Below are 12931 nucleotides of genomic sequence, written 5' to 3' on the forward strand. Positions count from 1 at the left end.
ACTAGACATACGTTTTCAATAAGATTTTTCTAGGGAAAGATGCTCTACTATTCCTCAATCATGGAAGATTATACACACTTACACACACACACTTTTTTTACATTTACATTTGAAGAAATGATACACCTGAGAACAATATACCAACATTGTCTGCTAGAAAGATTACATTTTCCCTCAGTTTGTCTTTAAAATAGGAGATGTACTGATAATAGAATAAACAGGAAATCTGTTGGAAATGCAGGGTTGTCTTCCTTTCAAGTAAATTCAGCTCTTGTGGTGTATACCTGTTAAATAGATGAATGCTGCATATTTACACAGAGAAGATACTTCCTTCATAGCAATGTTATTAAATGTTACTTCCGGGTTCGGCGTTCGGGAGGCCGCCGAGAAGCCCCCAGGCTGTTTTAAAAGGTGACAGCCGGGCAGCGGGGCTTCCCAGCAGCCTCCGAACGCCGAACTTTTGCCGAACTTCCGGGTTCGGGGTTCAGGAGGTTGCTGGGAAGCCGCGCGGCTGTTTTAAAAGGTGACAGCCAGGCTGGGGGGCTTCCCAGCAACCTCCTGAACCCCGAACCCGGAAGTTCGGCAAAAGTTCGGCGTTCGGAGGCTGCTGGGAAGCCCCGCCGCCCGGCTGTCACCTTTTAAAACAGCCTGGGGGCTTCTCAGCGGCCTCCCGAATGCCGAACCCGGAAGTTCGGATTTGGCGTTCGGCGTTCGGGAGGTCGCTGAGAAGCCCCCAGGCTGTTTTAAAAGGTGACAGCCAGGCGGCAGCGGTTTTTTTTGCGGGGGTTTTTTTTTTTTGGGTTGCACGGATTAATTGACTTTACATTGTTTCCTATGGGAAACAATGTTTTATCTTACGAACCTTTCGTCTTACGAACCTCCCCCTGGAACCAATTAGGTTCGTAAGACGAGGTATGACTGTATTCAAAATAAAATCCCCCTAGTGGTGCTTGATTGGCATCTACATGGTCGTATCCATACAAGTTTAAGCATAACAAAAATAATTTCCTGCTGCATTATTCCGTAATATTTTTTTACTTCCCAGTGTAGTTTGCAGCTAGAAAGGAATTCTATTGTGTTTTCCTAAACCAAGTCCTAGCCAGCCTCAGTCCTGCTTAACTTACAAGCCCAAACAAGGATGGCTAGATGCTATTATTTTGCATGGTAGAATGTAGATACTTTCATTGTAATACTTTAAGTGGATTGTCTCTATATTTGAGATATTATGGAAAAGTGTCATTAAAAATAATTTTGTTAAGTGTAGATATGAGTTTTCATATACCTCCTTATTTCTCCATTTTTGGCAAAAGAAACTTTGGTCAAAGATACATACAAAATAATGGTTAACTATTAAGTTATTCCAAGCAGCAAAAAAAATTTAGAGCCATTATCAGAAAAATATCCAAATATTGGATAATGAAATGTTGATGGCCAGAAAACAATTTGCTTGCTAAAATAAACATGACTTTTAAAACTCTCATAAAGTAAGATATTCTAATTACTTCATCAATTTAAGTTAGGGCGGGGTATGAAATTTAGAAAGCTAAGGTGGCTTTGAATCCTAAAGCCTAGATTATCTAGTTTCATTTGCTTTCTAAATTGCTCAGTTTATAAAGAAAAAAATGGAGGAGATTTTCTTTAGTGTCAATTTTGTAGTATGTAAAGAAATTTTAAAAGTTCTATTTCAGAGTTGAGACCAAATACCAGTAGCTGCACATCAGAATGTGATAAACATTACTTAGGTTAATATTAATTGTAGTACATTTTCCATATAAAAGAGAAAGTGTGTGATTTGTTTAAGATTGATACTGAAAAAATGAAATCAAAGTAAATTCTGATTTTTAAAAGTTTAAAAAGTAGAACAAAGAACTAATAAATATACAGAATCTCATAATTAATCAGTAAAGATAGGCTGTTTTCCAGTTATTTATATAGTTAAATTTTTTTGCATGTGCATAAAGATCTCCTATAGATAAATGCTCACAGATTTTTCTGTAATCGTTTATGCAATTAATGTGAAAACAAACCACTTAGTTTGACAAATATACTCTTTTGACAGAATTGCTTTAAAGAAAAATATTTGGCATTAGATCTCCAGAAATAATAATGTGCTGATCTGAATGTGAATATGTGCTTCATTTTTCTGTAACAAATGGCAAATGCCTGAATATAAGACTGTCTATGCTAGTTAGTCATATAAGAATGAGATTTCAACCTTTTAAAAGATCTTCAGTTCATATTTCACTTCTGCATTTATTCAATATAAATATGTTTCATATAAACACCTTTCTTTAAAGTTCACGTTGATACTTTAGTCTAACCAGAGTTATTCTGTTGTTGCCAGAAATATCTGCTATTATTGGTATATTTAATTTATATTTTAACTCCTAGACTGCAGTATATTTTTAAATAGTTCAAAGAGTTTCTAAATAAGTTCCAGAGATATTCTCTGCTGGATTTATGTTTGTCATTTACTTTCACAGTCATCATATTTTCAGCTTTCCAGCTATAATGCTAAAAGTATTTATTATTGTTATTGCTAATCTGAGCTTCTTTTATCTCTATTTACAGCATGAAGGACTCTCCAGGTAAGATTTTCAGAATTCATGCTTTTGTTAGAGCATGCTCTCTCTGTCTCTGTCTCTGTCTCTGTCTCTCTCTCTCTCTCTCTCTCTCTGTCTCTATCTATATCTATCTATCTATCTATCTATCTATCTATCTATCTATCTATCTATCTATCTATCTATCTATCTATCTATTGGTAAATCTCAGTATTCCATATGAATTGCCTGTTCTTAACTGCTGATGGAACTATAGGCAGGAGACCTCATACAGGTAATCCTTGATTTACAGCAATTCATTTAGTGATTGTTTGAAGTTACACTGAAAACAGTAAGGGATGACCTTTTTCACACTTACAATCTTTGTAGCATCCCTATGATCATTTGATCGAAAATCAGATGCTTGGCAACTGACTCATACTTATGACTGTTGGTGTTTCCTAAAGTCATGTGATCACCTTTTCAATCTTTTGACAAGCAAAATACATGACTGTAACTTTGTTGCTTGTATCCTTACAATTTATATTGACTGGTTCCTAATATAATTTGATTGCTTATATATACTCAGACTATCATTAAGTGTTGTACCTTAATGATAATTCTGTGACGAACTTATATTTCCTTTATCTACACTGAGAGCATCTGCACCAAGACAAATTCCTTGTGTGTCCATTCACACTTGGCCAATAAAATTCTATTCTATTCTATTCTAAAATCAAGGGGAAAGCCAGATTCCCTTAACAACTGTGGCTTATCAGCTGCAGTAATTCCCTTAACAACTATTGCAAGAAAGATTGTAAAATGAGGCAAAACTCACTTAACAGATGTCTCGCTTAACAACAGAAATTTTGAGCTCAGTTGTGGTCATAAGTTGAGGACTACCTGTATCTGTTTCCAAGACTACCATCTTTTATCTGACCAGTATGGTCACCTCTCATCTGGATTTCGTTGTCTTTCAAATACTATGTTCTTCTGACAGTTTTTGAATGAACCTTATTTTCTTTCACCTGTTAGATTACACGTAAATACTTTTAGTAGTTTGTTATTCTTTTGTCATTGTGTTGGGTATCCTGTCCATAAGAACTTTATTTTTCTGAAGTTGTAAATGGTTTTGAAAGTAAATGAAGCTGCTTTTAAACCATATCTAACTTCAGGCTGGATTCAGCAAGTTCAAGCACTGGTACTAGTGATACCTATAGTGATCGACCCTCAGGCCGCACCAGTGCCTATTCCAGAAGAGCCGCTCTGAGCAGCAGAACAGAGGACGATAGTAGCAAGGATTATAAAAAGGTGGGCCATTGCTGAAATTTTTCTTTTCTTTTTCTTCCTTTTTGTTTGAAGCCTGCACTAGGATTCGGTCATTATCTCAATAGTCACATGCCAGGGGGATCAGGTACTATGGGAGGCAGGTGATAAAGAGATTTAAATAGGGAATCAGAACATTAAGAGCTTGTTTTCCTCTTATCCTTTCCCAATGAAAAATGCAAAATATTTAGTTTACCCACTTGGAGACCTTTGGGAATTGCAAAAAGGACATTGGCAGGCCATAGCCAGCTCCCACACTACCCTTTTTGTATCACAAGATAAGATTATCTTGAGCCCTCCTTTAATTCCCAAATGTAGCTGGCAACCATTGGAGAAGAAGCCAATGAAGTAATACAGATTTAAAGCCCCAATAAAACACAGAAATAGAAATATATCAAGAAAACGATGTTAAAGTTCAGCTTCAAATGTATTTAATTAAATGTATGGACTGTTTTACAAATAACTGTATTTGCATTCCTATGTTTGCCTTTTCCATGACTTTGATTTCATATGAAATAAGAAAATGTTGGGGTAAAATCTGAATATAATGTCTAATTTTTTATTGAACTTTCCAAATTGCATTTGAGCTTATCTTTAGTTTACTTGGAGCATCAATAGCCAAAAACGGTATATGAAACAATGTGCAAATGATCACTTTAAACTGAATTTTATCTGGTAACATTTAAGTACTTTTAGACCATGCTTTCACTCCCCATGACCTAAAATGATGTGCCTGGAGTGATGCAGGGCTCTTGGGAGTTCATGTACCTGAAGATATTGGCTGAAAATTAATTGAGCTGCAATAAAACTTGCTCTTCTAAAGGATCTGAAATAGCAAGTCTTGCAAACTTCTATATGTCACCATCGATTGTTCAGTAGATGGAATATTATCCAATACTGAAGTATAATCCCATTTTTGGTGGTGTTTTTTTTCCTGTTTAGCTCTATGAGAGTGCCCTGTCTGAAAATCAGAAACTGAAATCTAAACTGCAAGATGCCCAGGCGGAACTCACAGATGTTAAGTCAAAAATGGACAAGCTAACTCAGGTGAGGAAACTAGGAAATCAGAGATGTGCTGAAAAAAACAAACATGATTTTTTTTAAAAAAAAAGTTTATTATTGTTGATAAGAGAATTGATAATACAGTGGTACCTCTACTTAAGAACACCTCTACTTAAGAACTTTTCTAGATAAGAACCGGGTGTTCAAGATTTTTTTGCTTCTTCTTAAGAACCATTTTCTACTTAAAAATCTGAGCCTGGAAAAAGTTTTGGATTTTTTTTTATTCCCCTCACCTCACCTTCTTCCTTCAACAGCAACTGTCCTCCTCCTCTTTTTCTTCCTCTTCCTCCTCCCACCCAAATTCTGAGATTTTATTTCTTTCCTAATGGGTTTGCACGCATTATTTGCTTTTACATTGATTCCTATGGGAAAAATTGCTTCTACTTACAAACTTTTCTACTTAAGAACCTGGTCACGGAACGAATTAAGTTCTTAAGTAGAGGTACCACTGTACCTGAAAAAACTGAGTGCAATAATCTGCGTATGCTCTGGATTGCTAATAAATACTTGATTGTTGTTTTAAACAATACTGCAAAAATTATTACTTTATAACAAAGTGTTTTTTTTGTATGTTTTAAATAGCAGAAACAGGAGAAAACATCAGATCGTTCAAGTATGCTTGAGATGGAAAAAAGGGTATGTCTTTCCAGGTTTTCAGAATCTACTTGGATTGTGTAATTATTTTGAAAACCAAAGAGCAAAGAAAGATTATTCTTTTCCTAGCAAAAGATTCCAAAGCATCCAATTATTTTTGGATAATATCTGGCTCTGAAGTTACTTACTGAATTCTCAAAATATTTCTGCACTGCATCTTAAACTATTTGGCTGTTCTCTGTAAACTGTTTGGAAATGAAGACAGCTGAAGAAATTGCTTTCCAGATTTTAGTCCTTTGTTCCAAGTTAACAGCATGGTGTTCTGTCCGATTTTTGTGGGAGCATCTTCTACCAACTCACCCATCTATTTTCCCTTCCTATATGATGTGGCCAATGATGGAGAAGGGAAAAAGGGGCCATTTTTCCATTCTTGCCATTTGACTAGAAGGGGAAACTGATAGAGCCCTAATAAATTTCAGCTTGTCCAGAAAAGGTGGAGGAGGGGAAAATCTATCATTTCTTTGGATAATTGGTAGCTCCTCCTCCCCCAAGGGGGGATGCTGTCCGGCCAGTGGAAATGGCCCAAAAACAGCACAATGGATAGATTCCTGGTGAAAATCGACAGGGTTTTTTGCTTCTGCTCATGCGAGGAAGCAAAAATCCCAGCGAAAATACCTGAAATCTCGTGAGATTTGGCTTGCTGCTCATGTGCAGAAGCCAAATTTCACACAGGGTGCACGCGCCCCGAGGAACATCCGGGTAGCACAATAAGTGGCTGCCCTATATTGCTAATTGGTAAACTTGTTTTTTTTAAAAGTTTCATTTAAATTGTTCAGATACACGAGTTAAATTGTTAAAGAAAAGTTCCAAAGTATCACCAGTCCAGCAGCCTGCATCATTGTTTTCTTTGGCTCTTTTTCTATCCTTATTCATAATTGCTAAGGATTTAGACACATACTAAGAACAGGCAGATGACTAGAGAAGAACCAGGGAAGAGAGCAGGTGAAATGAAATTAAGAGGAGGCAGAAATCTCAGGTTCATAATTTCTGGGGAGGGGGGCAGGTAGCCCAAAGTATCCATTGTGTAGAACCTGCCACAGGACACAGTAGCTAATTGGAGTGGAGAAGCTTGTTTACAATGAAGTGAAATTCAACAAATGAATTTGACAATACTGCTTCTAGTAACAAAAGATGTAGTATCCTACTTGTAATGAAGTAGGATACAAAGGCTGAAAATTGCTTTCCTAATCGGATTGGGGTTGTCGAGAATAGGGCCTGTCCTCAAAAAATGGTAGCTGATATGTATGCTTGGACAATAAGCTCTCAGGCTAGCTTACTGATATTTTTATTAACTTTAAAGTACTTTATTTTTTAAAGAGTTCATTATAACTCTGGATTTTGCAATGTGATAAATCTAATAATATATATTAGATATAGCTCTCATTATATGGCAGTTAATGCTATATACTATATAGAGTATTTATTTATTTCACTTTGATTTGATGAAATAAATAAATTGTTGTTTTGAAATTGTTAAAAATATGTTGAAGTACAGCATTAATATCTGATATTAATCAGGATAATAGTTTGAAAATACTTTTTCAGAATACAGGTAGTACTCGTTTAACAACTGTTTAATAACAGCTCTGAAAATGTCAGTTATCATCTGAATTGAAACTTACAACCATCACTCCATCCCCAGTCACATGATCACAATTTGAGTGTTTGGCAACGAGCTCACATTTACAATTACCTATCTGTCAGTGAGATGTGGAAATTTTATTTGGTCTGAGTGTGCACTTATGTGAAGAAACAAATAGAATCAATAATTGAAAGAATGCAGCTGCTGTGCTGTTCGGAATTGGAGTTGAAAGAAACAAGAAAGGATAATGGGAATAAGAGTTGAGAAAGAGGATTTATTACATGGCACAAACATTTTTGCTTTGGAGTAGGGCTATATTGTGTTTGAAAACCCTTAAGCCTATGAGATTTTTTTGTACTTTCTGAAAACTCATGAAAGATGATCACTGTGAAAATATTTCCTGAACAGGAAAAACGACTCCTTGAACGGAAGCTTTCTGAAATGGAAGAAGAGATGAAGGTATGAAAATGGTATCATTTATTTGCCATCTTCTAAATCTAGTAGCATCTTTTAAATTGCCATGTAATTAAAATCTTGTTGTTCAAATCTCCTAACTAAATCCTCTCATTCAAAACAGCAGTGTTCACTAACTGATATCCTTATGCTTTTCTGGTTGAATTGGAAGCATTTTCTAATATTTTTCTTCCAAACTTTGGTGCAATGTATTCTACACCATTTTTATTAAAACATCTTTATCTGTGCCTGTATTGTGTTTAAACCTGGCTACTAAGAATTCCTTTCAATCCTTTCTAATACTGGCCTACTGATTCAACTAAATGTTAATTAAAAGTTGAAACTTGTAAAATACTTTCCTCCTTGTAAGACAAATATTTTAGTCTTTCTTATTTCATTCCTTGTAATATCCTTTGGATATTCCTGAATTCTTATGATTGATAAAAAATGAAGCTTTCATTCCTATATGAGTGGTTCTTTTAATATAGAAACCTGGGAAGGAGATAAGTTCATACTATCAAAAATGTTTTCCATTTTTTAGTGGAAAATGTTCCCAGGGAATGCAATAGTTCTGCTACTTGTAAAAGTAAAAACATGTATAAATTTAATTAATAAATAAACAAACAAACAAACAAACAAGATGCTCTTTCCAAAAACCAATGGTAGATGAAAGATTAAAATAAATCTTAAATATTACTGTTTTAAGCATATATATTCAAAAGAATAATAAGAATTGCAGCTTTATGGCAAGACTGGTAAATGAACATTTTTGTCAATAATTTTAAACCCATTAAATATAAATAATCATTTTGTGTACTTTGAAAGATAGATAAGCTATTAAGTAATGTTTGTAGTTTCTGAACAAAGATTAATGTTTTCTAGTCCTGGAAATTTTTAGATGTAGGGCCTTCAATTCCCAATATTCTTAACAATGGCCATGCCGACAGGAAAATTCTGGTTACTAAAGGCCACATGTCAGAAAATTACTACTATATTTGGGAAACATTGACTTTGATTGTCATATGATCTTACATGAACATACACATACATATGTGTGTAGGTGTATGTATGTGTCTTAACATATAATGTTACTCTGAATCTAAAGATATCCAGGGTCAGTATGTGCAATTATTCATATGGAAATTTATTAAAATACATGGGAATAATGTAGTTTGGGCTTTTTATAACCTAGCATTAATATATTAAAACTCACATCTCAAAGGTTTTGACACTTAACATAGCCAATATCCAATTTCCTTGCAAGATATTCATTGTATCTTCTGAAATTATTACTAATAATATTCAATTGAATTTCCTTTGCTACATGTATTTTCTCTATCCTTAATTACTGCATAAATTAAATGCACAATTATAATTATGTAAGAAAGTCATGAACACTTATTTTGGATGAAGCATGATTCCAAAGTAAGGATCCCTACCTCAGATTTTATGTGAAATGGAATATCTGTAAGCGGATTCAGAGAGTTAAGAGGTTGTAGAGTTTGTTTTTGGAATCACTTTTTAAAGTTCCATGTCAACAACCTCACCATAATTATAAAATGCTAAGCCACCTTCCAAAACAAATTTTCCCAGGGCAGCTTGCAAAACTTTAAAAACGAGCCTAAATTTAAACTGAAAATATATAAACTGAAATTAAAAACATCATTAAAATATAACTATAAAATAGTAGAAAGAACATAATTTACAAAGTTCTATTGCAGCAAAAAGTGTTAAAAAGTAGACATGTGACCTCATTTGAGGGACTTTTCATAAAACTCTTGTTCCAAGACTGTTCGCTTAGTATATCTCAGATTTAAGACTTAGATTTAATCATGTGAATAGGAACATGTAAAAACAGGTGTCTTTCCAATATATCACACCACATTTTCTGTTGGTGTCTTTGATATTCCACATTTTCTTCAGCTCAAGGCAGTTTATGTATGAATCTTCTTCATTTCTTCTTACAATAACCTATTAGGTGGACTCAGTTAAGAAAGAGCATCTGGCCAAATGTTATAATGGAAATTTGGTCTTCCCAATCATAGGGCTGTTCTAGGGTTAAAATCTGTATGTTTTAATTGGGACCAGAAACAAACTGAGAGATGTTAAAGATATTTTAGTAGTAATGTGATGAATAATGTCCATGCACAGCACAAAGCTATCAAAACTGCCAACAGAAGTCATGATGACAAATGTTGTATGTTGTCCCTTTGCTGTATTTAGAAGTGTCTACCTACCTTTCCACCTGTTTTCCAGCCCAGTATCTGTTGACAGAGGTGCACTAAATCTGTCACCCTCTCTCTTGTGGCTGTGGAAAGTATCAAGGGATTTTATTTAAATACTGGATATGTCGGTCCTGGCTCTTCTCAAATGTATATCTACTTCAGTTTCTATTTTCTGAGATATTGGCATAAACTGAGGATTTTTTTCTTTAATTAGCCTGGAGGTTTCTATAAATAATCTTAAGAGGTCCAATCTTCATGAACCCTAGCTTTTGGAAATTTAGGAATTTTATACAGAGTATCTTTATATAGAAACTTTTCTCAATCATAAATGGCCATATTAAAACATGTGTTATTAAAGTGGAACCAGCTGTTCAAAAAACTACAGAAGCACATCAATATTTTTCTTCAAAGATCACTCATATTTTTAGATCCACCAAAACAAAACAACCCTGCATCCATTTCCTCCTCCAAAGGGGCTATTAAAAAGGTAAGGGTGTCCCGATGGGTTTTACCTCACTAGTTGTGACCTGCTTTGGGGGGGCGGTGCTCCTCTACTTTTCTTAAACCAAAGAGCCAATGTTTTCCAGAGAGGTTTCTGCAATCGGATAGCATTGATATCACACTACTGCCCAAAGCATATAGCTAAAGATGGAACACTGTATTCTTCCCACATGCTTATATGCAGCACCTATTCATCTACTCGCAATTGCATACTTTTGGCTGCTAGGTTTGTGACAAGTGACAAGAGCTCAATCCGTGACACAGCTATTAAGTCTGGAACTACCTAGCTGTAGACCTGATCCCAAAGGGGAAATTATTCCTGCATAATTCATCCTCCCTCCCTCCCCTCCTCTCTCATTTTCACTCTTAAAATATGCCTATTCCATGTCACAATTGGGGAAAAAGTCTCTTGATAATCCATGGATTCATTGATAGGATATTGTCAGGCTTCTGGTTTTCTTGTTTCTTTATTGTGCTTTCAGTTATTTTCAGATTTAACAAAAAGCTACTTAGTTCTTCAGTGGTTGGAGCAGAAGTTGTCTTCTAAAGTGCTTAATACCCCTCTCTCCAGACACCTGCTCTGAAGAACTGTCATTCTTTTGTTATTGCAATTTTTGATAGCTGAAGTGAGATGATATATTATGCTGCCCTTAGTGGCCTGATAAAACTGATTTTACAGGATAACACTGCTTGCCTGCACAATTTTGTGCCTTTCTTTTGTTTGTCTCCTGGTGCTTATGGTCCTATTATATAAGAGAGAATTACAGATTTGCTTGGCTTCTGAAATATTTTGTTCCAAAAATAAAAATTCCTGAACTCTTAAAAACACGATAGCGAGGAAAGCAATTTCCTGACTTACTGGGGATGGTTCCAGTTGCACAATAACCTTTAAAAGAAACGCTTAAACTGATTTTACTGCAATTATTATTGTTTGAAGCTGAGCTCCATTTAAATTGAACTCTGTCTCTTTAAAATAAGACATTTTAGTAGCTCACATTACAATCCAGCTGCAAGAGAAGGACTGCATCACCTAGCTTGATAGCATTCTACACCGTTGAATGTATTTATAGATGAACTATTAAAGAACTGAAATGAGAATGCGTTTTGATCTGTTGATAATGTGCAATATTAGAAGAATTATCAGAATGCTGCTATTGTGCCTTCCTACTGTATAACTAATAAATCCTTTTTTTCTTAAAAAAAAAGACTTAAAATAACCTACTGTAAATGTGAACATTCCATCTCTTACTAATGTGAGATGAAGTAAATAGCTGTGAACACATGTTGGAATGATTTAAAGCACAGGGCTTGAATGTGTGTTATGAAATTCCCTGATGGCCTTATTCATGAGTTATTTATTGAATATTGAGGTAACTTAAGCAGCAAATACAATATCTACTAGTGGACTGGTGTATGTTTGTGTGTGTGTGTGTGTGTGAAAGAGAGAGAGAATAATAATACCATTTTCATCATGTCTATGTCGTTTGAATGACATCCATTCTTGCATCATATGCTGTATCTGTCTGCAGTTTCTTTTAATACCAGAGTCACCTTGACTTAATATAGCAAATATACCTACATTTTACCTCAGTCTTGCCAATGCTGTTATTTTGTTTAGGCTTATTAAGTTTTCAAAAAGCTCACTTTTGAATCACATAATCTGTTATATTGCAACTTTTTTTTTCTTACTGTCTGCAGCTCACTTACAAAGAGACATAAAAAACTAAACTGATTCAAGCAATGTCATAAAATTCCTAAGACCGTTTGTTGCCAATATTCCTCAGCATAATAGGAAAAAGATTTTGGTTTACTGAACTACCTCTATTGTGATTTTAATGGTTTGTGCTTCAGTGTTTTACATCAGAGTAAATTAAGACTATTCTAATGTGTGCCAACCACAGTTTCAAAGGAATGTTCTGAAACATCCAGACACATAGTGCAGGGTACTTTTAAAACTCAGAATAGGAGAGAGTTAATTTAGTTTCTCTTCTATTCAAAACCTCTCATCAGTGTTACCTCTAATTTTTTCCCCGGGGTGGGCGGAAAAGTATAGTGTCTGAGCGGCAGTCCCTTAATAAATAAACAAACAAACAAACAAACAAATAAATAAATAAATAAATAAATGAAGTAAGTGTGGGCGTGCGCTATCACACATGAGCGAGTTCTTGCAGCCATAATTCTATATTTTTAATAGTTTATTTTCAAATACACAGTAATCATCATTCAACACTCCAAACTAAGATTAGCCTCTCACAACAGCCATTGCAAATTATAAATCTTTTCCTCTAGAAATACCAAGATGTATTTGAGAACTTTAGGTTTAGTCTGTCAGTCTCAGATTAAAAACATTATCAATATCCAATATATTCATAAATGTATTTAATAAGTCAAAAAAGTCTGGCTCGCATTACAGTTTCTCACATCTGTCTCTCACATTGATGATGACCATTCCATCTTTGTCTTTGTCCATTCTCAAATAGATCTTGGTATTTCTAGAGGGAAATATTTATAATTTGCAATAGCTGTTGTAAGAGGCTAATCTTAGGTAGTTTGCAGTGCTTAAGTGGGTGCTAGAACAAATCAAATAG

At 34.8% G+C, this 12931-nt stretch overlaps 1 protein-coding gene across 7 annotated transcripts in view; it reads left to right on the top strand.

Annotated features, from left to right (window-relative positions):
* PPP1R12B (protein phosphatase 1 regulatory subunit 12B) overlaps positions 1-12931 on the top strand; it is a 122069-nt gene that overhangs the window by 93742 nt on the left and 15396 nt on the right. For 5 of the 7 annotated variants that reach the window (XM_070745713.1, XM_070745714.1, XM_070745709.1 and 2 more), the window contains exons 19-23: positions 2572-2588; positions 3716-3851; positions 4809-4913; positions 5511-5564; positions 7573-7623. In XM_070745713.1, coding sequence (XP_070601814.1) covers positions 2572-2588; positions 3716-3851; positions 4809-4913; positions 5511-5564; positions 7573-7623 — 363 coding nt within the window. The remainder of the gene's footprint in view (positions 1-2571; positions 2589-3715; positions 3852-4808; positions 4914-5510; positions 5565-7572; positions 7624-12931) is intronic. The other 2 variants (XM_070745715.1, XM_070745711.1) reach the window with 1 other exon arrangement.

Source organism: Erythrolamprus reginae, chromosome 3 (genome assembly GCF_031021105.1).
Source record: "Erythrolamprus reginae isolate rEryReg1 chromosome 3, rEryReg1.hap1, whole genome shotgun sequence".
Classification (NCBI taxonomy): Eukaryota; Metazoa; Chordata; class Lepidosauria; order Squamata; family Dipsadidae; genus Erythrolamprus; species Erythrolamprus reginae.